The 23,865-nt window shown below is 45.5% G+C and overlaps 1 protein-coding gene and 1 long non-coding RNA gene across 2 annotated transcripts in view; one reads left to right on the top strand and one right to left on the bottom strand.

Annotated features, from left to right (window-relative positions):
- Positions 1-4: 4 nt before the first annotated feature.
- LOC135385443 (uncharacterized) lies at positions 5-604 on the bottom strand. The gene is made up of 3 exons (XR_010420409.1): positions 502-604; positions 216-432; positions 5-151 (listed from the first exon to the last, which is right to left on the bottom strand). It is a non-coding gene; the product is annotated as an uncharacterized LOC135385443 (long non-coding RNA).
- A 2,229-nt stretch (positions 605-2,833) lies between these two features.
- The window catches only part of LOC135385441 (dipeptidyl peptidase 9-like), a 63,482-nt gene continuing 42,450 nt past the window's right edge, over positions 2,834-23,865 (top strand). The window contains exons 1-6 of the mRNA XM_064614750.1: positions 2,834-3,206; positions 5,829-6,099; positions 13,679-13,905; positions 20,538-20,706; positions 20,926-21,036; positions 21,149-21,327. Coding sequence (XP_064470820.1) covers positions 5,838-6,099; positions 13,679-13,905; positions 20,538-20,706; positions 20,926-21,036; positions 21,149-21,327 — 948 coding nt within the window. The 5' untranslated portion in view covers positions 2,834-3,206; positions 5,829-5,837. The remainder of the gene's footprint in view (positions 3,207-5,828; positions 6,100-13,678; positions 13,906-20,537; positions 20,707-20,925; positions 21,037-21,148; positions 21,328-23,865) is intronic.

A 23,865-nucleotide genomic window follows, 5' to 3' on the forward strand; every position in this document is an offset into this window, starting at 1 on the left:
GAGGACCGTGTGTATTCTTGGGAAGTGGTTTTGGAGGAATTTGTCGAAACGTGCCGTAGTAGCAGACGACGAAACCTGCGCTCCACTCACGCATGACGTCGGCCTGCGGGTACATAGCCGTTGCCATGGCAATTGGAACCGGCAGACGGACCTTGGGTTGAGTCAGTTGTGAACTTCCTGAAGTCCCAAATCCGAACTTAGGTAAGGTAACTTACCTCAGCTTGTACTGGGTGTTGAACTCCGATGCATAAAAACACAGAAACTGACTGTTTTGAGGAATGACATCAGAAAGTTCGCACTTCGAATCCAGAATTCTGTTTTATCGCCTAGTTCGGCTGTAGTTCGGCTCTTGTTCGCCTATCGGCTAGTATCGGCGTGTGCAGGCAGGCAATAACACGTCGAGACCCTAATCTCTCCCACAAACTGGAGTATCTGGAAACGCAGACATTCCAAACAAGATTTGTTTAAATGCAATCTATTACCGCACTTATTTAATGTTACCTAAGAGAAGACGTTCTGGAAGAAGCACTTGCCATTCTTTGCAATACAAGTTTATATTTCACCTGAGTACTAGTGCGGCCAATACCAGAGATCTTTTGCCCCATCTAGCTCTCCGTCGTCCGTCCGTCCGTCAAGGTAGGTGGCAGCAGTGTCACACAATCTGAACAATGGCGGCGTCGATGGTGGTTCTATTTCTGAAATGTATTTCGGATTTGTGAATAATTTCTTGTTGAACAGTAACTTTTAACGTCGTGATTATTGAAAAATTAGGAAGGAATACACAAGTCACAGTGCATATTTGAAGATCTTATACTGCCTCCCGGTGATATCCATTATATACAAATTTATCTTCGACCTGCTAGCCCCAATGTTGCAGTTGTTACATTTTACTGACCCCCCAACAACAGCTGGCTATTTACAAAAGGCACCGATGTTAGGCGTCATCGTCTTCCTGTTGCCACATCTTTGGATACTTTTTTGAAGCAGCACAGCACTGCCCTACGAGAAACGTAAGGCCATAACTTTCTCTTGTAGCCACTGCGTTGACTGCGCTGTACCAGTCAGTGTCCGATAAAGACATGCGAGGTTGTTTCTGGGTGAGATTGCTCTTGCTATCTGATAAGAAGACACAATGATGCTTGTTTGTGCAGACACGGGATATCATTGCTTGTGCGGTTATTGACCGCACTCTTTATGGGAATGCCAACAAGTGAACCTTACCAGCTTGCGTATGTACTAGCCGATCGTTATAGCGGTATACCTGCACAGAAGGTACTTTAATAATAGCTCTGACATGGTGAAGTTCACACACCCTTGTTAGATTCTCTTCTTCCGTCGATTCAGAAATTTGGAGGGTCGTCAGCAAGCTGTAAGAGTACTTTGATGGATTACGTCATACAGTATGGGGTCGTACATAAATATGCAGGTCAAATGCATATAATTCAAAGGAAGGCTGTAGGCATCGATACAATGTAGCCACGTTAGATCAAACAAAACTGCCATGGTTCTTCATTTTCGTTCAGTATATTTGCTTCCTCTTTCATGATCTCTGGGACATTCTAAGATAAACACATTCTGCACAAAAAAGCAACTTATGTGGTTTCAGCCGTGCCCTCTAACCTTCCCTTCAGTTGTGCTAGAGCATGCTCTTGGTCATTTCTGAAAACAAAGCCAGGAACATGGCAACGTCAAGGGTTGCTTTTTCATTTGGAAATAAGTAGCGTGCCCCACTTACTTAATTACACTTACACTCAATCACACTACACTCTCTTCTGACAAGAAAATTAATTACAGTTTCTTGTTCTTGCCAGTTAGACAGAGATGCGGAAAGAAATCTTGCACATCCACTTTATTATGATGATGGATGGAAAGCCATCATAGCCCAGGAATACTAAGATACCATGAAAAGAAACAAAACACATTGCTTTCTGGTTATCCCATGGCAAGCTATTTGTAACTGGTAAACAGAGTGCAATGCCCAGGACGACAAATGTACTGCAGTAATTCACATAGAAATGCCTTGTCATTTTATACCGATGGTACTGAACTTGACATTTACTGGTTATTACTCTTCTCCAATACCGGCAGTCACTGCATTTTGAACAGGAAACGAAATGTATGACAGGTAAAATTGTGGCTTGCTGTTGCTCCCCATCAGAAGTTGCAAGAAAGCTATGCTGCATCATAGTCTACCATAGACCAGTTGGAATCCATCTACATACAGAACAAGCCATCAATGCCCATCTAAATCCATAAATATCGAAAAGAGATGATTAAAATCTAACAACATTGACAGAAGTCATCAAAAGGTCTGAAAAAGAAAAGAAAATGTTGACTGTCAGTAAAAAAGTCAAGCTCAATTCAATGAAAACCAAGCATAAAAAAAAAAAGAAAAGACAATGGAAAGGAACAAGTCACGACCTTTAACAGGAAAAAAAAAACAAAAGAAAAACGTAGATTTATATCAATTTCGCTCATATACTTGTACAAGTGAAACTCGTGTAAGGGCAAATGAGAAAACCGGTGGTATAGTAAACACAGAAATTTGGCATTTTGAGCAAGGTTTTTACTTCCTATGCCAAATTCATTTTTTCTCTCACTTTGTATATGGAACACCAAACAACTGCGAAGCGTTTACCATATTTCAAAATATGCAATGTGTTTACATGCAACATGCAATTACGCGCATTTAATGCCACTTAAACAACGACGTATCAAGGACTGCCCATTCTTGAGAGTCTTGCGGGAACAAGCTGTGCGGCTTATACGAGAGATCATTTGTCCCCAGATTGCTCTTGCGCGTCCGCCCGCTTAGGTAGGTGGCAGCTCTGTCACACAATCTAAACAATGGCGGCGACGGTGGTGGTTCCATTTCTGAAGTGCTTTTCAGATTTGTGAATAATTTCTTGTTGTGCAGTAACCTTTAACTTCGTAATTTTTATTAGTGAGGTCACAAGGGATCCAAAGAAACAACGCGCTTGCTCGAAGACGTTATACTGCTTCTCGGTGATCTTACGTGCAGCTTTATCCTCGAACTGCTGGCCCCAAATGTTTGAGTTATTGCAGTTTAATGACGTTATAACTAGAGTGACTCTATATAGAACAGCAGCTACCCATGTACAAAGAACCCTGACCGTAGACGTCATCGTCTTCTTGTCGCCACATCTTCGGATACAATTTTGAAGCAGCACTGCCCCACGAGAAACGTAAGACATAACCTTCTCTCGAAAATTACCTGACCATGCCAGATAAAGTGCACGACAGAAGGGTTTGGAGGTGTTTTTACTTCTTGGAGACAGCTCTGGCGATCTGATAAGAAAGGATGAAGCGTGTTTGTGCAGACATCGGGTGTCTCATACCGGGGCGGTTATTGACCGCGTTCTTTATACGAACTGGAGTGGTAACGTTCAGCATGTCTTTTACGTTCAAGGCGCAGTTCTTGAAAGGTTTCAGCAACTGATGTTTTCAGTGCTTGACAGTGATCTGTTGCAGCGCATATATTCGCTTTAATAAATATTTAAAATATGTGAACACTATTTGCACCTACAGTGACCGAAACGTGCCTATTAATTCCATTAAACATTGGCATTGCTTCGATTGGGGTGGGGGGGGGGGGGCGAGGCTAGCTGCCACAGCTGCACTAACCTAACCTAACATTAAACTAACAGCTGTATGATGTCTTAGGTTAGTTTAGTGATAGGTTAGGTTAGTGCGGCTCTGGCAGCTTGCCTTGCCTTCCCAATGAGGTAGAGCTAACTTACGGAATGGTGACACCTACCAAATCAATGCCTAAACATGTTACACATATCACACAACTGGAATGGGGATTGGTTCTGGTATTTTTGCTGCCCGGTGCTGTAACTAATCCTTGTTTACTGCGTACCAAATTGATGGTAAGAATTCCTAAAAAATGGCAGCACTTACCATGTGCTCACTTACGCCCTTCAAAACAATGTTTGTGGTACTTACACTATCAGTCACAAAATTAACATACATGCGCACATACATTATTAACTAGACGTGAACGTGTAATGAGTATGCAGGAGAGTATGTGTCACCTGCCAGTTTTCTTGCTTCTGAATTGCAAGGTTTATTCGCATGATGTCGCCTGCCAAGAGGACACCTGCTCATGAAATTGGGTTACGTAATTCAGGTCCCGACACCCATCCTACTTGCTGTTCAGTTTGCTCTTTTTGGATCAGATTTCTGCCACGAATAGTATCTGTACAATAAATCTGCGTATTTGATATTTTATGCTCCTCGTGCTCAGATACATGATGGGTGCACATTCCCGACTCAAAGCAACCTGGTGAGGGAAAAACTTGCCCAGCTGCCAGTAACATGTAACAGAGAGGGAAAGTTGGAACAATTTTTGCCAGGCTACTAACGTGATGCTGCTCTTGCCCTGCAAAGTAGGCACCTCTCTACAAGGGTGATGTTGAAGAATAAGCTAGCTGTGTCAATATTTATAGACCAGGATACTGTCCGACACTGATTCCAGTTATGAATTGTTAGTGAAGTTTCTCTATGTTTACAATTAGTGCATTAATGCATATTGACAGTACATTATACATGTGTAGACCCTTGTGATTTCTGGATATACATCTTCTGAAAATCAGGTAAAAATCCGGTTTTATTTCAGGAGCCGAAAAATAAGGCAAAACCTGACTATATGGGTATACACCAGGTGGAACGTAAAACACAAAACAAAAAAGCTTGTGTCGCATTCCAGATAAACACGAGATGCTGATCGACTAAGTTGAATGTGCTTCGGTGCCTGAATTTGTACTTTGGCAAGGTACATTTTGGAGTTTTTTTCAGGTTTTATCGAAAGTAATGATAACGCAAATCCGGGAATAAAAACTGGTTTTACACAATGCTCGATACGGATATAATGATAGATAGGTGCAGCTAATAAAAAAATAAAGCCCAGTAGCAACTGTGTTTAGCGCAAATCTTGTAGCTGGCACTGGAAAGGGAAGACAGTTCAGTTTGGAAAACCAAATAGCGTCACTTTCTTGTGTGTAATTTTGAGACATACTCTTTTCTTTGTGTGTCCCCTGTGGCGGGATATTCTAGTGTGTCACAATATGAGTAGTGCTGCATGAATATTCAGATTTTTCTAATACAAAAACAACTGGATTGAAGCGAATGATTAAATTCTGTATTCAAATTTTAAATCGGAGCAATATTTCTTCCAAACTGTCATTTCGCTTTATTTTAGGAGTCCTGCAGCAGCACTCGTAAGACTAAAAACGAGCGTATACAACAAAGGGAGCGGTGCTTCATGTGAAGGTCCGTGTGCATTTATTGTGTACATGTGCTTTGCGTGTGTTCGGATCGATAAAATGACTATTCACGTCTTACTTGCTTCGACTACATTATCTATTCACTTCTTATTTGCTCTAATTTGAAGATTACTATTTGCACAGGCCAATATAATAATTGGGTTTAGGTTTACATGTAAGATGAGTTAACCTATAGCAGTGTGGTGACATGCGTACGTGCCATAGGGTGGGACAGCAGTTAATTTCGACCACCTGGGAGTTCTTTACCTCATGCTGGAAATCTCGGCACACAGTGCTGGAAGCGGGGTTTACCTCCCCTGCATTGCTCTCGTACTCAGCCAGGGCTGAACCCGCAGTGTCGAGCTCAGCAAGCCAGCATGCTACTGAATGAGCTACTGAGGCTGGTCCTACATATTAATCAGTGTGCACATTGACGGGGAAAAAAAAGTATGATACGTAGAACATGCATCCATTTCTGAGGTGTTCATCATGACCACCTACTTCCAGCCTCAATGCTCATAATTGTTTTGTTGCTTCCAGGAGGTACCCATGGATACCACCCCGCCGCCTGCCAATGCATCCAATTCCACCTCCTCTCAGCCACGCAAAAACTGGTCGGAAATGCGCCAGATGGTACGGCAAGTGCGGTGCCAGCTCTATTCGACTGCAAGCCGTGTGCCTAGCAATGTTGCTTTTCGGTCTATCACTGACGAGAGGGGACTTCCAGCAATGCGGCTGTACTTTCTCAGCTCTCTGGCCTCTGGGAGAGAAATTACGCTTCACTACGCTGATGTGTCAGAAGCACACGAGAGTGAGTTACTTCCAGATGAGCCTAAGTCACCATTTTCCCATGTATTTCTTCCTATCCTGCACGTCAGATGTTGGCGTCAGTCATATTTGGTCTATTGTTATCAGCCCTGCACCCAAATGTGGCTTGGAGTAGAATTTGTCCACGTACATTGTTCTTTGAAGTTGGCCCATAGCAGAGTGTAGTGTGCTACAAATCCTGTCCAGGTTCAATCGAACTGCGGCCGCCGTAGTTGGAACTATCGAGAACTTGTAGGCAACATGATCCTTGAGCCTGAGGAGAAACAGAAAAAACACACATGAAGGGACAAGAGCAGGGTGTTTGTCGATTAGTTTAAAAAGTGTGCCGCATGGCTCAGTGTCAACTTGAATTGTTTTATTAAAGGGGTTGCGACAGGTTATCCCAGATAACCGTAAAAGATGGTTGTTTGTACTGATGTGAACCTGGATGGAAAGTTTACACTGCGAAGAGGGTAATAGAAGCGAAGAAAATGGGCACCTCGAATACTGAAACTCGTACAGCTCTGTCATCACAGTCGTCGCAGTCGCCAGTGAGGCGGCGCAGGAGAAGTCACGTTCTTACGGCTGTGATTGGGAATGGACAAATGAATGAGCTCTGTGACATCTGCACTTTGCTCGGGAGTGTATTCGATGGCTTGTATCCCGCTAAGTACGACACGTAGAAGAACCGTACCATACCGTATTTACCTCTCATAACATTGTAACAAAGAACAGTGGTTGAAAGTGTGCGACATCATCTGTCTCGTCTGTGTGTACTACGTCGCGTCTGTCAGCAATTACTCGCATAATTTGCACATTTTTTTCTGCCAAAAATCGAGGAAAAGTTGGGGGTGCGCAAATTATGCACGTTTTCATGTGTAACATTTCCAAATTACACGTACTCCCGTTCTCCGCATACGTCAGATAGCAAGTAACAATGGACAATAACAGTAACGATACCTTTATTCCAACCTGAACTGTGTTACCCAGCCTCTGCTTGTTTTGAACGACGTCGCCGGTACATCTTTCGTGGTTGCAGTACGCCTCACTTCAAATAGACCTCTCCCTGTTTGTAAACAAGTGATGTCATAGTGTTCGACAGTGCCACCAGTTTGGTATGGGCACCGTGCGCTAGAGTTTTCTATCGACGGCAGGGGCCCCTCGAGGGGAAACGCGGCGTAATGCCCTCGTACCAGCAAGCAGCGTCTAGCAGTGCTGTGCTAGTTTCGCCGTTCCAAAAGAGCGATTTGAAGCTGCCTGCATAGAAAGTTGAAGAAGAGGACAAAATGGAAATTAATTCTATGTGGTAATCTGCCACGACAATCAAGTTATTGTGAAAGAGAGGCAACTTGCCGTAAAGTTTTCTTCCTTCTCGCTGTATCGTCCCGCCGATCACGTATTTGAGTGCGGTTTCACGGCAATCCACCCAACGTGCCGCTCAAATCCGTTGTTTCAAACTGAGAACTCATTCCTTGCATTTAGTATATTTGCCAATGACCAGTTGAGCGTCACGATGCGGACTTATAGCACAGCAACTGACGTGAAAAAGTTGCGAAATACACCAATGAATGACCAATGAACATCGTGGAACTTGGCTAAAATTAGCGTCTGCCATATGTCGTACAGTATTTATCTCTTTTACTCGGACCCTAATTGTGCGGCGTGTCGGCGAAGACTGGATTTGGACCTCGTCTTCCTTCAATATAAAGCTTGCATGCGAACACAGGGAATTATTTGTCCTCCCAGAACTGCGTTTCGCAAGCCGTCATCATTTTATGTAGGTGCATTCTGTCCGTATGATCTTATTATCGTTGCCAAATCTTGTGATCTCGGTTTACAAGTGGTTCTTTGCTCCTTCCTATTCGTCCGCACACACACACAAAAGTAATCATGCGTTTGTCGAACAGCAACCTCACTGTTTCTTCTTAATTATTGTCATTTTTTTTATTTTTTAGCATAGTTTGTTTTGTGTTTCTTTTGCGTGATATTTCTGGCTGCTTCTATGTTGCAATTTGCGACAATGTGTCTGATGCGCTATGTTCACCTATACTAAGGCCGCTGTGGTCGTTGTTGAGCACTAATAAAACATTATTATCATTACATATCCAGTTTCAAACAAAAACACGCCTTATTTATATCCTGAAACAATCTTGATTGACTGATTGATTTTTATTACTATGACTGTGCATCAAATCCAAGCACATAGGGCTAAAAGGGAATCCCCCGCCTTGAGCGATGCAAGATTGGGAATTATTTGACTAAGAAACTTATCATATGCATTATGCATAAGAAAGAAACGAGAACGTTTTTTCCCGCTATCTTCGTAATGTATATTCCAATTTGTTGATTGTATTATTCATGTGAATTCTTCAGTGAGAGATTTCTGTCCTCATAGCGCAGGTACTGGGCGTAGCTAGTCTCTGATGTGTAGTCTATAATTAGTAGTCCCTTGCGGATAAATATGCACTTAACTTCACGTAAATACGGGCCACGAATACTACACGCTTGTCTTGCGCTACACACTGTGTCACACATTGTGCATAGACACATAATGTTCCACGTGCAAAAAGCTTCCCCATCGCGTACATGTAACGTGACAAACCACTTCCACACAAGTAGTCTCACGGGTTAATGTGTCCAAAGCCCCAAAGCCGACATATAAAATTCGGTAAAACACCCGTACGCACCAAAGCTACATACGCCAAGGCGCCGATATGGCGTCAGTACCAGACCGTTACGCGCGAAATCGCCACGGGTGGCGCTGCCGATCAAGCGACCGCAGCGTCCTCTCGCTAGTGCACGGTGCCCATAGTTGCACTATGCGCGAAGCTAGAGGCGAACAAGGTCGCGCCCGAAAGCCACGGTCTTGAGGGGATTACGATGGTCTCTGAAAGGGACGCGACCTTCTGTACTACTTTTCTTTCAATAGGAGGCAGTGAACACGTGCCGATTCGTAGCCTTCCCCTTCCGATTTGTTTCGGTTTCAGTCTGTCTATCAACGTCATGATGACGTTTCTCGGGTAGAGGTTTATTGCAGCAATTCAGCGGATACAGCGCATCCATTGTTCCGTACCTTCTGAACGTATTCCAGCAACATCTCCTCGACTGCCGGGTACTTGCCCAGTTTGGGACCTCTGAACGCTTTCCTCACAGGCCCGGCTGTCAGGAGACGATTTTTTTGTTTCCTCCAATACTGCACATGGCTCTCATGGACCCGGAACTGCCATGCGACATATCGAGCGATTGAGATGTACGGCGTCCGAAATTTTGGATGATGTTATAGATTAATCTGTTGCATGTTGGGCTGTTATACATTAACCCGTGGCCGTTCCGCAAGCGTGTCCGAAAAATCAGTTGCGGACTGTACTTCCAGATGCATGCTTGCCCTGTGTGGTGCTCATGTTTACCTGCAACCGTTGAATCGCATCTCTTGCACCAAAATACAACACACACAAAATATATTACTTGTTCTGGTCCTGAGCATGATTGTCTGTCAGGCTGCAATCACTGTTAGCAACGTCACTGTCACCACTTGCGTACTTGTTAGATCCCACTGATGCTTGTCTATCCGGTGGTTTTCTCTGCCTGATTGGTAACATAACGACGGACAGCAACAGGTAATGTCATGTTATGTATAATGGAAACTACATATTACTTTAGCTGATCGTCACTGAACTGCATGTGGTTTTGCCAAAGGTGATTAGAGCACTGCACGGGCCGACTTTTCCAGGCCCGACCCGGCGTCTAAGCAAATAGAGCCCGGCCCGGCCCGGTGACCCGGCGAGTAGATCCCGGCCTAGTATTTCCAGCCGCGACGTACGCGTTTCTGGCGATTATCAAACAAATTTATAAGTAAATTTATAAGGAGAGAAGACAAACATACAAGTGATGGCGGTTTAACACCGTAACCGCACGAGACCAAATTAAATCCAGAACGCACGGGGCGCGAGGTTATCGTTACACTGTCAAGATTTTGCGGAGATAGGGCATGCTGTCGACAAACTGCTTCTCCCAGTCCCTATCCCTCTCGCCAAGCTTTGCCAAAGTGATTGTGAAATATGTGAGGAGTGAGGAGCAATGTAAAGTGGCTTGGAGAATGTTCTAGAGGGTCGAATCATATGCATAATGCAGTACCCTTTGCTTGTCTTTGCAAAATTTGCAGGAATGACGCAAGCGCATGATGATATGAACTAATGCATCTCCAATGTGTGGAATTAGCTGCGTGGCCCGGCCGGGCCTGACTCTCGGGAACATATTTGTCGGCCCGGGCCCGGCCCGGCCCGCGGTGGTGGCGTATTTTAACGGCCCGGGCCCGGCCCGGCCCGTGGTGCTGGCGTATTCTGTCGGCCCGGGCTCGGCCCGGCCCGGAGCACACAGCCAATAACAAGCGCGGCCGGGTCGGGGCCCGTGCAGTGCTCTAAAGGTGATAGTGTCCATATCCTAGTGTAACATCAGCACTTAAATGAGGGGCATAACTAAACAAAAAATGCGCTCCAGCACTCAACAGCATGTTTCATATGTTGCTCTTCATCGTAAACGCTCACCGTTATGATAGCAGACCAACTTATGCAGTTCAGTTGTCTACGATAGTGATGGGTCAAGATCTCGTTGCTTTTACTTCACGTGATGGGCTGTTCCAGTACAAACAAGTATGCTTCGTATTGGCCTTGACACGGTCCGCATTCCAGAAGCTCATGGCAAATGTGTTACAAGGCTGCAGAGGGGTATTACACTACCCGAACAACATTATTATACGTATGTGGGAAAAGTGGAGTACATGCAAGGAATCTACGCAAAGTTCTGCAGTGCATTTCAGGACTGCAGTTAAATGACAAATGCATCTTTAGGGCCAAAGAGCTCCTCTTTGTGGGTCATACAGTTAACGAAGAGAAAGTTCGGCCACTGGGAGGTAATCTGCAAGCTCTCCTGGAGGCTCCAGCACTTACAAACTTGCGCACATTAAAGGGAGGGTTGCCTCCAGAGAGGTGTGTTTGAAACAAGTACTGCAACATTTAATATCGTTAGGCAGTCTATTTGGCCAACTTTCCCTCCAGCAAACTGCTGAGATATTATACGTAGGGTCTGACCGTTATGGGAATTTATTTTTTTTGTTGTTCAAACTTGGGGGGCAAAAATGGGGTGGAAAACACCAGCATCCGATTTGGGTGTAAAGTTTCTGCAATGACAGGATACAGGTAAAAATAAGGTTTATTAGGCTTGTTACACGTATCAGAGATATAAAACGAAAACGGCTTCCAAGCTGAGTAATAATAGTGTCTGCTTCAAAATGAGGAGTGTGCTGAAAAGTTGGAGCTCATCCGTTACTCAGGCCTCTGTACATAGCGTAGTGTGGCAGCCCGTGGACGACAATGAAGACGCGCCTGTGCTGGCACGCGCTGCTGCACCTGCCAGCCAGTTCTACATGCACCGTCCTAGCGTGAGGCCACGTCCATCTGCCCGCTGGGACATTCCGTCATCTCCGGTCAGGACTCATGTGGAGGAAGACCATCGTCCTCTACATTTGGTGACCCGAACAATGAACACCATGTTCGGCATAATTCGGCCGAGTACCATCCCACATTTCTGCAAGACCACACTCGAAGCTATCTTCGAAGGTACGGTGCATCGTTCTACCGAAGAACCGCTAGGCGACGACGTCAATCCACCGCGGCTCCACTCATCGCAACGCCCGGCCGCGCAAAACAAAGGTTCTACCCACCTTACTCATCTACCCAGCTCACGTCGCCACACGCTTCGTGATGGCACTCCTCGGGCTTCCACCAGCGGCACCTTCCCGAGCATCACGCTCCTGTACCGGTCGTGGTACGCCACTGTCCACCGGCCCCACCCGCATCTGCTACGCTTGCGGTCCACGAAATCTGCCCGCCTCGCCTTCCCACCAGGCTTACCTACAAGACACTGGCAGCTCGTCCAGATGTCTCCTGATAATGATGTGTCTCCTCCTTCTGTTGATAGTACCTCCCTCTCTCCCACTAACCACAGTCATGCCGTGCGTCATGCTACCAGGTCGCGCGACAAAAAAGTCCCCTCCGATTCGGGGAGAAATCTGGTCTTACCCGAGTCACGAAATGTGCGATTTGAGGGGTAAATTCGGGGAAGAATTGGGTAAAACCCAAAAACCTCATACCCTAATTTTAAGATACCACCTCAGCAGCTGAGGAAGCCCCAGCAGCAAAAACATCATGGAGGCATAAGTTTGAACGGCAAATCTGAGGGCAGTGCGCAGACAATTCACATTGTTTCCTAGTTCATCTGGTGCACTTATTTGCTGCCTAGAAGACATTCGAGGTGATTGCCGCCAAGCGGCTCAGCACCATGAAGGACGTTATGACGGCAGTCTCTTAATTTTTCATTCAGGCAATCAGGATTTGTTTCTAGGTGGTGTTGGTAGTACGAGGGTCATTCAAGTCAAACCGGGACTTTTAATTTTTCGCAAAAGTAAAATGAACTTAGACGAGAAATTAGTTTTATTTTTCAACGTAATCTCCAGCTGGCACTAATGCACTTGTCCCAGCGTTTCACGAGGGCTTGGATGCCAGCAGCGTATAAATCCTTAGCGGCGTGTAGCAGCCATGATCGGATCGCATTCTTGACCTCGTCGTGGCAGCTGAAATGGCGGCCCCCAAGGAATGCCTTCAGTGGCCCGAAGAGATGAAAATCACTGGGGGCAAGGTCTGGACTGTATGGGGGATGTGGCAGCAACTCCCAGCCAAGTTCCTGTAAGGTGCGTGTCGTGAGATGCGCGGTATGCGGGCGTGCATTGTCCTGTAGGAGGAGGACTCCTTTGGTGATGAGGCCCGGCCGCTTTTGCTTCAGCGCCTTATGCACATCCCTGAGAACCTGGCAGTAATGTCCACTATTGATGCCAGTACCATTGGGCAGAAAATCAACATGAACAACGCCAGCCTTGTCCCATAAAACAGTGGCCATGACCTTACCCGCTGACGGAGTGCTTTGCAACTTCTTGGGAGCTGGCGAACCCGGATGCTTCCACTGTTTTGATGCGCGTTTAGACTCAGGAGTGAAATGGTGCACCCACTTTTCATTGCACGTGATGATCCAATCAAGGAACGGCTGTCCTTCAGTGTCGAAACGGTACCTTAGCTCTTGGGAGATTTCCAGTCTTCTCTGCTGGTCCAACACGGAGAGCTGCCTCGGGACCCAATGGGCACTAACTTTCCGAAACTGGAACTGTTCATGAATGATAGTGTTCAACGTTCCCACAGAAAGGTCCGTCTTTCGAGCCAGTTCCAGACATGTTATCCGTTAAATTATGAATTCTCATAAATCTGTTAAATTCTATGAAAACTATCTGATAGGCTTTTTTTTTTTGCCTCTGCTGAGAACACAGAAACGTTACTTATGTACCAGTGTACTAATGCTGGCGCTTCCCTCTCTTTGCTGGCAGGTCACTAGTGAACCCAATCTGGAAATAGCTTATCAGGGTGATGGTAATTGCCTGTTACTTGAATATGTTTAAAGATCAGCACCATGTTATCATGACAGGGTATTGTGGCACTCTTTTTGCCATTAATTGACATTGAAAAACCACGTACATGCAGCATCAGAAGATGGAGGTGCTCAAAGGAGAGTGTCATCTTGGAAGCCCCTCTTGGAGTCCAAGTTCCATGCTGTACACCACTTTGGAAGGTTGTCAAGAGAGGAACAGCTACACTGGGAACGGAAAAGGCTCATGATGTGGGGAATTACGTCGTTCGACCACCTGGATGGAATGTTTGTGTTTCCTGCTGGTGGGTCGGTTTTCTACTGCGATGACAGCGGAGAAAAGGTACAATCTTTCTGCTCTGCACATTCTTTCATTGTCAGTGTTGTGATGCAGATCAGGGCAATGCATGATTACAAGGAAGGCCAATTCTTAACTTCTTTACTCTTCTTGTGTCCTTTACCTTGTTCACATATTTACAATCACATAGTACAGTCGTTACAACAAAACGTGATATAACAAAATTTGCAATAGAGCGAAATAATTTGGATTCCCCAGCAGAGGGCCATAGAGATCAACGCAAACTCCCGCTACAACGAAACACATTTTAGCTGCAGCTTCGATACAGCGAAAGAACGAGATAAGGTTTATGACCCCAAAGGCAACTTCAGGGTCACGAAAACAAAGGGCGCAAGCAGCGTCCTGTTCCCGCGGTGAAAGATGGCACGCGCAATTACAGTCGGGAGGATTTTGGTGCCTATAAAAGGAAGTCTTGAGTCATTGGAAGGTTACGGATTTTCCCTCTGATGCTTCTCCTTTTGGTGCTGGTTTTGAACTGTCTGGTTGGAGCCAAGTACAGGACGAAGGTAACAGCAGAGAGCACGAGACGCAAGGCACCATCGTGCATGTGTGGGAAACGCATCGTTCGCGTGGCGGCATACGTGATAAAATCAGCCTAGATTATTTTCTTGAAGGGGACAAACATGTCGTAACAATGAAGAGCCTTACGGAAGACGCACTGCAATAGACGGATCGCAACACGATATGGAGAAAGCAGCGAAGGCGTTGGCGGCATACGAACAATGCGGGACACCGCGTCTTCTAGGCATGACGTAGACGCAAATAACCCGCTATTTCACGCAAGAATAAAATGCTGTAGGTGCCCTTTGGGGCTGTATTTGTAGTTGCCATTTTTCATGAAAAACTTTTCTGCATCGTAGCAGGAGTTATCGACGCTCATGTACAGAGCGCGCCCTCGCGTGATTCGTGACCTTCAAATCAATACGAGGACATGTTCGATGCAACGAAAGAAATTGTGGTCCCTGTGGGTTTCGTTATGTTGAGGTTGAACTGTAGTTATTAGTTGAGTGCACAAATGTTTGCATTTTGCTTTCCCCACATATTTACCGTAAATCAGGTGTATAAGACGATCCCATTTTCTGGAGTCAAAATGTGGAGACATGCAAAGTGTTTTTATTACCTTGGTGTGTCAGAGAGCCAAAAGATGCGCCAGAACTACTGTGCATCAGTCAAGGTCTGCTTCATTAATCGAACTGGACGCTACCAAATCTGGTTCCGACTCTGATGTCACTAACTCGACATTGTTTGCCCACAGTAGGTCGTCATCCGTCCTGTCTAATGCAGCATTTCTTGAAACTTTTTACGCTGTGCGAAAACTTTCACGGCGCACACGCATGTTGCCATGCTCTACAGCAAAGCGATGACTTCAAGCTTGAAGCTCACAGTGAACTGTCGTCGCGTGTCTGCCGTTCCGGTAACACAGACTGAGAGTGGCTGTGCACGTCGTAAACGACCACCTGAAAGCCGCGCGGCCTGCACCCCAATCGTGCCGATCACGTGATGCGCCGCGCGTGATGCGTATGTGTGGCCAGGTGGCAGCTACTGTCTTCCTCTAACCAGCTTATAAGACGAGGGCTGTTTTCGGGTTCACTTTTTTAAAACGAATCCTCGACCTATAGTATTGTTTATACGGTAGTGTGCCTTGTCTCGGGCAGCACAACAGTCGTCTGTTGCATCAACTGTAGCCATCGTAATGTGAGCAAATGCAGCAATGATGATGCACATTCTATGTGCACCAACTCCCGTGGCATAGTGGTTAAGGTGGTCGCTTTCCACACAGCTGTACAAAGAAAGGGAGAAAGTGTGTTTAGTCGTGTATATGTCTATACTATATATACTTATGTGTGTCACCACTTCACTTTGTACCTGAGGAAGCGAGGACCTCCACGCGAAAGCTTGTACAAATCAAACTTAAACAAAAATCTTCAGTGTTGGCTTCTGTATTTTGTTAACGTAAATGTGTGTAAGATGGAAGTCACTGAAAAGTAGGGGTGTGCGAATCTGAATATTTTAAGTCAAATCGAATATCTAATCGAATGGGGGAAAAAATTCCGAATACCGCACTAAAAGTTTCCATTTTGTAGCCCATGGCTTTAGTGTAATTTTTCTGGCATTAACTGTCACAAGAGAGCCACGCAATTCTTCTGTTTAAAGCCCCTACTCTTTAATTTTACATGAGAGTGCTTCCTGCTTTTCAGGTGAGCTTACACTTACTGGAGTACTGGAGTGGTTGCCTTCATTTCAAAATTTTATACCAGGCAGTAGCACGTTATACGGATGAGGCTGTAATTGTCTCGGACAACCACAGGCCATTTGTGAAACAAACGAATTGGCATCCTGACTCAGCTTTGCTATGAACACCTTTTAGTTTCTTTGCACTCGCCCTAGGAAGTTGCACTACAGAAATTTTAGATGCAAAGGACATCTTTAAGACACCCTTCTTGCTTGTGGACTGTAGTCATTATTCGAGAACTTTTTAAAGGCAACCTCACAGACATCAAATCAAAGTCCCTCGTCGGCACCGCTAAACTGCATGTGGGAGGGGCGCCACCCCTTCCACAGACGATGTCTACAAAACTAACTTTGGATAACGTTATCTTAAACTAAAGACCATCCCGCCTGTGTTGGTCCTGCAGCAAGGGCGGTTTCGTAAAGCAGGCTTCACCTCATGCACAGAAGCATCAGGTGAAGCCCACTTTCGGGCTGTGTCGTTCATATTCGTGGAATAGTCGAATATTCGAATATTAGATATTCGATTCGCGAATCGAATAGTTCAAGTGTTTGATATTCGATTCGAATTTGAGAATTCGAATACAGTCAACCCTCGATTTATGGACACCTTCGGTTCCCCGAAAAATCATTCATAAATGAAGAAGAACAGTCTCTGTCCAGAAGAAGAACAGTCTCTGTTCGAAATATCGGCGGCTTCTGTCCTAAGGCAACTCCCTTCCTACATCTCTACCGGTTCGCTGGATTTCTACCCATCTACATTCATAAATCAAGGGATTCATAAGTCGAAAATTCCGTTAAGTGAGCCTATCGAGAGTGAACTATCGAGCAAATGGAACAGCATTTCCGAGTTGAGATTGCGTTTATAATGAAATATATTGTGTAATTTTGATTTCGACCATGCCTTCTGCTGTATCAATCTCACAAAGAACAGACCTTAGCGCATTCACACTCTGTTTATTATGCAATACTAAATTGTTTAATTTTGCTTTGGACCATGCCTTCCGCTGTGTCAATCTTGGAAAGAAGAGATGTCAGCACATTTGCACTCGACTAGTCTCGAATTTCCCCAGGGATTTTTAACCTCCGTTTATTAATTTCTGGGTGAGAGCGGCCACCTTATTCATCAATTGAGGTCAGGAAGACTTAATAATAAATAAGACCACGAAACAATCCCTTTGAAGGTTTCTGTTGACCTCGGAATGATCTGTTCATAAATTTAGGGCAAAATCGCTGGGCAACTCCTAGTTGGTTCCCAGAAATTCCGTTCATTATTCGAATATCGAGGTTCATAAAACGAGGGAAAAATGCATGTAAAAAGTTTGGTTCCTCGTGCTCGTGTTCATAAAACGACGGAATTCATAAATCGAAGGTTCATAAATCGAGGGTTGACTGTATTCACACACCCCTACTGAAAAGGTTAGCCAGCTGTAGGGCTCGGTGTATTACCGGTCCAGGGCTCTACCAATTGAGCTAAGCTAACACACCTCCCCAACGTGCCACTTCCAAGGGTGCGTCATCTGAATGGACAATCAAGCAGTCTCTCTCACTCATCCTCCTTTTACTCTTACATTTTTGCTTACTCATACACACATTCACACGACGAGACCGACGCAAGCGGCAACTGTTGAACATGAGAGAACTGATGTTCCGAGGCTGGAACAACATAGAAAGGACAAATACGAGGGTTGTTCAAGTGAAACCGGGACTTTCTGTCTCCTGAGTGTACAAATGTCTCGCGCTACTTCATTTTTGTGATTTTCACACACTACAGGCCTCCACGTTTACCACGTGGTGGTCCAAAGTTTGTGCAAAACAGAAGACACGTGCTGGACAAGATGGCCGACAACGAGGTGAACGCGCACATCGAACAGCGAATTGTCATGAAGTTTCTCGTGAAGGAAGGTGTAAAGTCATCTGAAATTCACAGAAGACTTCAGGCTCAGTATGGCCACGATACAGCAGTGCATCAGCCGTACATCAGTGCAGGGCGATCCCGGCAGAGTCGGCTCAGAGCCCAGTGTCAGAGTTCCTGAGAACATCCAACTTGTGGAGCGCCTGATCCTCAAGGACCGACGGATGACATGTCTCGAACTGGCTCGAAAGACAGACCTTTCTGTAGGAACGTTGAACACTATCATTCATGAACACCTCCAGTTTCGGAAAGCCGGGCATCCTCACCAAAGGAGTCCTCCTCCTAGAGGACAATGCACGCCCGCATGCCGCGCATCTCACGACACGCACCTTACAGGAACTTGGCTGGGAATTGCTGCCACATCCCCCTTACAGTCCAGACCTCGCCCCCAGCGATTTCCATTTCCGTTCTGAGGGCGTCCCTTGGGGGTCGCCACTTCAGCTGCGACGATGAAGTCAAGAATGCGGTTCGATCATGGCTGCTATGCGCCGCTAAGGATTTCTGCGCGGCTGACATCCAAGCCCTCGTGAAACGCTGGGACAAGTGCATTAGTGCAGCTGGAGGTTACGTTGAAAAATAAAACTAATTTCTCGCCTGTAAGTTCATTTTACTTTTGCGAAAAATGAAAAGTCCTGGTTTGACTTGAACGCCCCTCGTACATACAAAGCCTTGCATTTGAGGCATTTGAGGCTTGGTATGTATTTGTCCTTTCTATGTTGTTCCAGCCTCAGAACATCAGTTCTCTCATGTTCAAGTGTGTGTATTCAGGACTGAGTGAACATGCATAGGTAATCGCTAGAGCCCGGATTCCTAGGCAAATGCCTATTTTTTTCGTGTGGTTCTAATAGTGCCTTTTTGATACATGAGCACGAATTAGGTGCTGGGGAACCTCCTGTATCGATTTGATAGTGCCTATAAATGCCATTCCGGCGTTAGTGCCTATTTTGGCGTAGATGCCTAAAACTCCGATTAAACATGAACAAATGCCTATAATGGCCCTAAAGCAGTAGCGAAACAAGTGCTTCAGGTGAAATTGACATGGGTGACGTCGCACGTCATTTTGAAAACATCGATCATTTGATAAGAAGCGAGTATAAAGCTATTGGAATGTAAGTTGAGCATTACAAATCACTTACTCGGCACAGAGCTTACTCGTTCTTTCTCTCCATTCCAGCATTGTGGTGCCCCGTGGGTCCTTATTGAAAAGTATAAGCACATTTCGTAACGGTTTTCTGTCAATCTAGATTGCGCATCGTTATTGCCTGCTTACATCTAGAAGAGTCCCCGAAGCTTTCTTTTTCTTTTTTGTCAACGAGAGGGCGTGACGTATGAAAGTAGTTACAAGTCCCTACAGTTTGGCAACCTTAGCAAGCTCCCTTCCTTGCGGGCTGTCGGGGCCATAGCTACGCGAGCGAAGGCAACACGTGACACCGCATTCAGTGTAAACAGAATTGATCCCCCATATTTGATCCCCCATACTATTGCGACCCTTGTGGTAATGCTAAAAAGGAAATCCAGAAGGTGGAGCCTAAAACGTTCGAGGACTCATAAATTTTATCGTCGCACTAAAGATTCAGATGCCCGAATATCGCCAGTATATGCTGCCCGAGACAAGACATCCCGAGAAGTGTCGAGAAACCAGTGGCAGTGGCTAGAAGTCTTGTCTTTTGACCATAGTAAGAGCAGTAAGTTTTGCATATCGTGCAGCAAAAAAATACGACAACAGTCACAACCACCATTTACAGTATTGTTCCTGCGGATAAAACTGATTTATTCGCTTTCTTTTTGCGCTTTCAGTGCTACAGATGAAAAAAACGTAACAATTTATAGTGCCTATAATGCCACTGTTAGTGCCTAAATCGGGATTTTTCGTGCCTTTTATAGGCGCCTAAAACAAGTTTTTTTTCGTGCCAGAAAATCCGGGCTCTAGTAATCGCCGTCATGCGTGTCAACGTCGCGTTACTTAGAACTGCTGTTGCATCCCACTCCACGTATTCATGTGGTATAACGAGTGCTGTGTTGTCCTCCTCACTTAGCTTGGAGGACGATATTTTAACCTATCATATTGTTATACATATTCTGAACTCCGTTAGCGTGATGTGCTTGAGGTAAAGCAGTTGAATGCACGCGTGTAAGCTCCTCCTTCACCAGGCTTCTTCACATGCACTGCACAGGCAAAGCCACTGCTGAAGCTGCACAAAATAGCAAACTGCAATGCACTGTTCGTTGTTGCACTGCAATTATCGGGAGTCACACACTCTTAGAAAGTGGGCTCATGCCAAAATGCATCTGAAATATCTAGCGGCCCTTGTAGCAGTATCAAATACTGAAAGTGAAAAGGGGTATGGTTCCGTAATAGCTGGATGGTGTTGTCCAAAAAAGTCCGACTTTTGCCTGACACCCAGCGACTGTGTTTAGTTTTTTCTGCGGCATGTGCTCTACTTGACAAGGGACATTCTTATTTCTATCCTAGGAGCCACCTCATTTCCCTCAAGAGCTACGGAGCAGTTTGACATCAGCTCGTTTAAACCCGCAACTCTGCCCCTGCAACCCTAACCTGGTAGCGTTCGTCTCCAACGGTGATATTTGGGTGCATCACATACCGTCTGGTTGTGAGGTGCGACTGACACATACGAGGAAAGGTGAGTGGACGAGTGCGTGTAGAAGAATCAAACCTAATATTTGAAAGGATAAAGGTGTTTACTTCAAGAGTTATTTGACTGTGCTCGTGTGTTTCGCACTTGTAGTGACAAGAGATTGGAATGCTGCGTTTTACAACAGCATAAGTTTCGGAGCTCATCCGGTGTACGCACTTGATGACCTTCAACCTTTGTGGAATTTCACTTTTTTCACCTTTTCAGGAGGAACAAGCCTTTCTGATAATCCTATCAGTGCTGGGATTCCTCCATACGTTACTCAGGAAGAGTTTAGTCGCTATGTTGGGTTCTGGTGGTGTCCAACAAAAAGCACAGGTATAACTGCGCCACGAGAGGCAATAACAGCTACTTTATTTTGGTGATGGCAGCTGGGGGGGTTTCATCACCACAGCGGCAGTGAAAAATCTGCACACGTTGTGTGTTTCAGGGGACTCTCGGTACCGGATGCTGTATGAAGTGGTGGACGAAAGTGAAGTGGAGATTCTGCACTTGCCTTCTTTTGGTGAAGACTGCGGTGTTGAGGAATACAGGTTTCCTCGAGCAGGCACACTGAATGCCCGATCTACTCTGAAAATAGCTGAATTTGCAGTGAATGATGCTGGACTGGTACGGTCAATGGCATATTGCTTGCACAATGCCGTTGTACTTTTCTTTCCCTGACCTCTTCTTTCTTTTTTCTCTCCGTGTAAATTTTTGCTTCTGTCCTTCAATGTCACCTTCTCGTGGGCTGCAGTGCTTGTGGGGTATCCTAGCTACCATAATACTGCACTGTTGACATAATTGAATCTTATTTCTTGCATATCACCTGTGATGAAGTTTACATTGATTCTTGGTTTTTAGCTTTAAGCTTAAAGCGTGCACCCAATAGACACTACAAAAGAATGACGACAATTGAAACCTCTGCCATGCAGAGGATCCAGTGGTTAAGATTCAGATTATTGTGACGTCTTCTGGGTATAAACCACGACAAAAATCTGTGAGTAAAAAGAGCACAATTTCCATATGCGGCCTTCCAGCTCCAGGGAGGTGTCACAGCCTGTGAACAGATCCCCAGACGACTTCACAGCGCTGATAATCATAGCGGTGTGCGCATCTGTTTTTCTCAGCTGTAGAGTGTCGCCACACTTTGCCTTCTTTGTCCATTGGAACTTCTATGATCTTTACATTTGGGGTTCGGGCGCACGCTGTTTGCGGAAGTTCCCCTCGATGTCGTACCATCCGAATTAAGCGGTGGGTGCACGACTGCTTCCGAACTATCGATTGTTCCTCATCATAGACTAACACATGCCTGTGTCGGGACCGCGTGAGTAGTCCGAATTTCTAATTAAAAGGGGTCAAATTATCGAGGTTTTACTTTTTCATATTTACTCGCGTATAAGACACACATTTTTTACTCAAAAACATCGAGCCATTGAGAGTGTGTTCAATACGCCATGTAAATTTGAAACCCAACACTTAAGGTACACTTCACTCCAATGTTATTCCTGGATACCCGTGGTGATCTCCCAGGAATTGAACGTCACGGCGGTGACTGGAAAAAAGTCAGAATAATACAGCAGTCTGAAAATCAGACATATGCTAAATTAAACTTGATTTCAACTGAACTGCAGTAAGGTAGTCTGTAATTGTGCCCTGCCGTGAGTGGCGCCTGTGTGATGATATCTGCTTGCATTTGCACGAGCGTCACGTGTTTGTCATACCGACAGTGCGTCGTAAGCTGGTGAACAGTGACAGCTAGCCCATACAAGCTCGACAAGTGTTTCTAGTCTCAAAAGCGCTGGTAGTGCTTTCGCTGAAAACTGCGGTGCTCGCTAGCCGCCCCCATGGCGTCACCTAGTTGTGCGGTTCACAAGTTCTAGAGCAGTCTACGATTCCGATTACCAATCCAATCCAAGTGCACACTCCAAAATGGCAGTTTTGAAGATGTCGCCACAGTGCCCAAAAATAATCGTATTGGTTGCTGTCCGCAAGCGTTTTAGTCCGGAAAAACTGTAGTAGAAATATATTATTCCTATGGCGAAGGTCGCGGTTCCCCGTGGAAGTCCGAAGTATCAAAGGAGTCTGTGTAATCGGCGTCCCAAAAATCAGTCTGCTACTGTACTAGCGTATTGCAGACAACTACATGTCCCTACCCACCATACCCAGAGCACTTTCTGTTTAGGTACAGCTTCCAATGTGAAATGAATCAGAAGTACAGCCGAGCCAGTTTATAACGATATTGATGGGAAGGCGAAATTCGATTGTTATATCAGAGTACCGTTAAAAGCGAGCTTTCACGAAATTGCTGCTCAGGATCGTGGCAACGAAGTAGATCAGTACAAGTAGAACTTCGCTGAACATGCACGTTTGTTGCAAGCGCAAAAGCATTTTATCTGTCTCTAAATTGACACAGCTTTGTGTCGAAAGCTTTTCCAAGGACAACGTAACCACCGTTATCACGTGAGGCTCCGCAGCTTTTCAGATAGACGATTTCGTCCATTGCTTGTCATCCAGTGCCGTAGTCATTCTCACTGTCGGAACTGCATTGTCCACCAGAACGCGCCTTTCCCACGGGTAATCCGTCGACGAGTGTTTGGGTGGCGACACGCAACTGTCTGCCAGCACACGTTTTGGAAGCCACGGTACTTCGCAACTGATTTTACACCAGCACCTGCAACTTCAGGTCTAGCGACTCAGCTTTCCTTGTCAAAAAGGGTCTCGAAACCGCAGATGCCATCGTAGCATGCCAACGCGTGCATTTAATCCCTGGCAGTCATGTGCGGGTAAACACACTGCTCACGCTCACAGGGGCTAGGCTCTTCAAAATGCCACCGCAATTTGCTTTCAGTGAAAAGGTACAATCTTGATTTTGAATCTTCACGCGTTTTACTGGCCGCCGGGAGAATTCTGATCACTATACGTGAGCAAGTGCTTTCGCGGCGATCACTTCTCAGTAGAGCTCACTTATAAAGGTCACACTTACAACGAATGCTCACTTATTACGAACTACAATGACACCACCGTCAAAATGTGCATTAAGTCTAGGGTACTTTTTCTCAGATAAAGAGAACAATCGCTGCCCGCAACTAGCTTACTGCGAACAGACATGTGCAATAAACTTTCATGAAAAAACGTAGAAAGTGCTCCTTTGGCCCTTTTCCCCTC

The sequence above is a fragment of the Ornithodoros turicata genome, chromosome 2 (assembly GCF_037126465.1).
Source record: "Ornithodoros turicata isolate Travis chromosome 2, ASM3712646v1, whole genome shotgun sequence".
In the NCBI taxonomy this organism is placed as follows: domain Eukaryota; kingdom Metazoa; phylum Arthropoda; class Arachnida; order Ixodida; family Argasidae; genus Ornithodoros; species Ornithodoros turicata.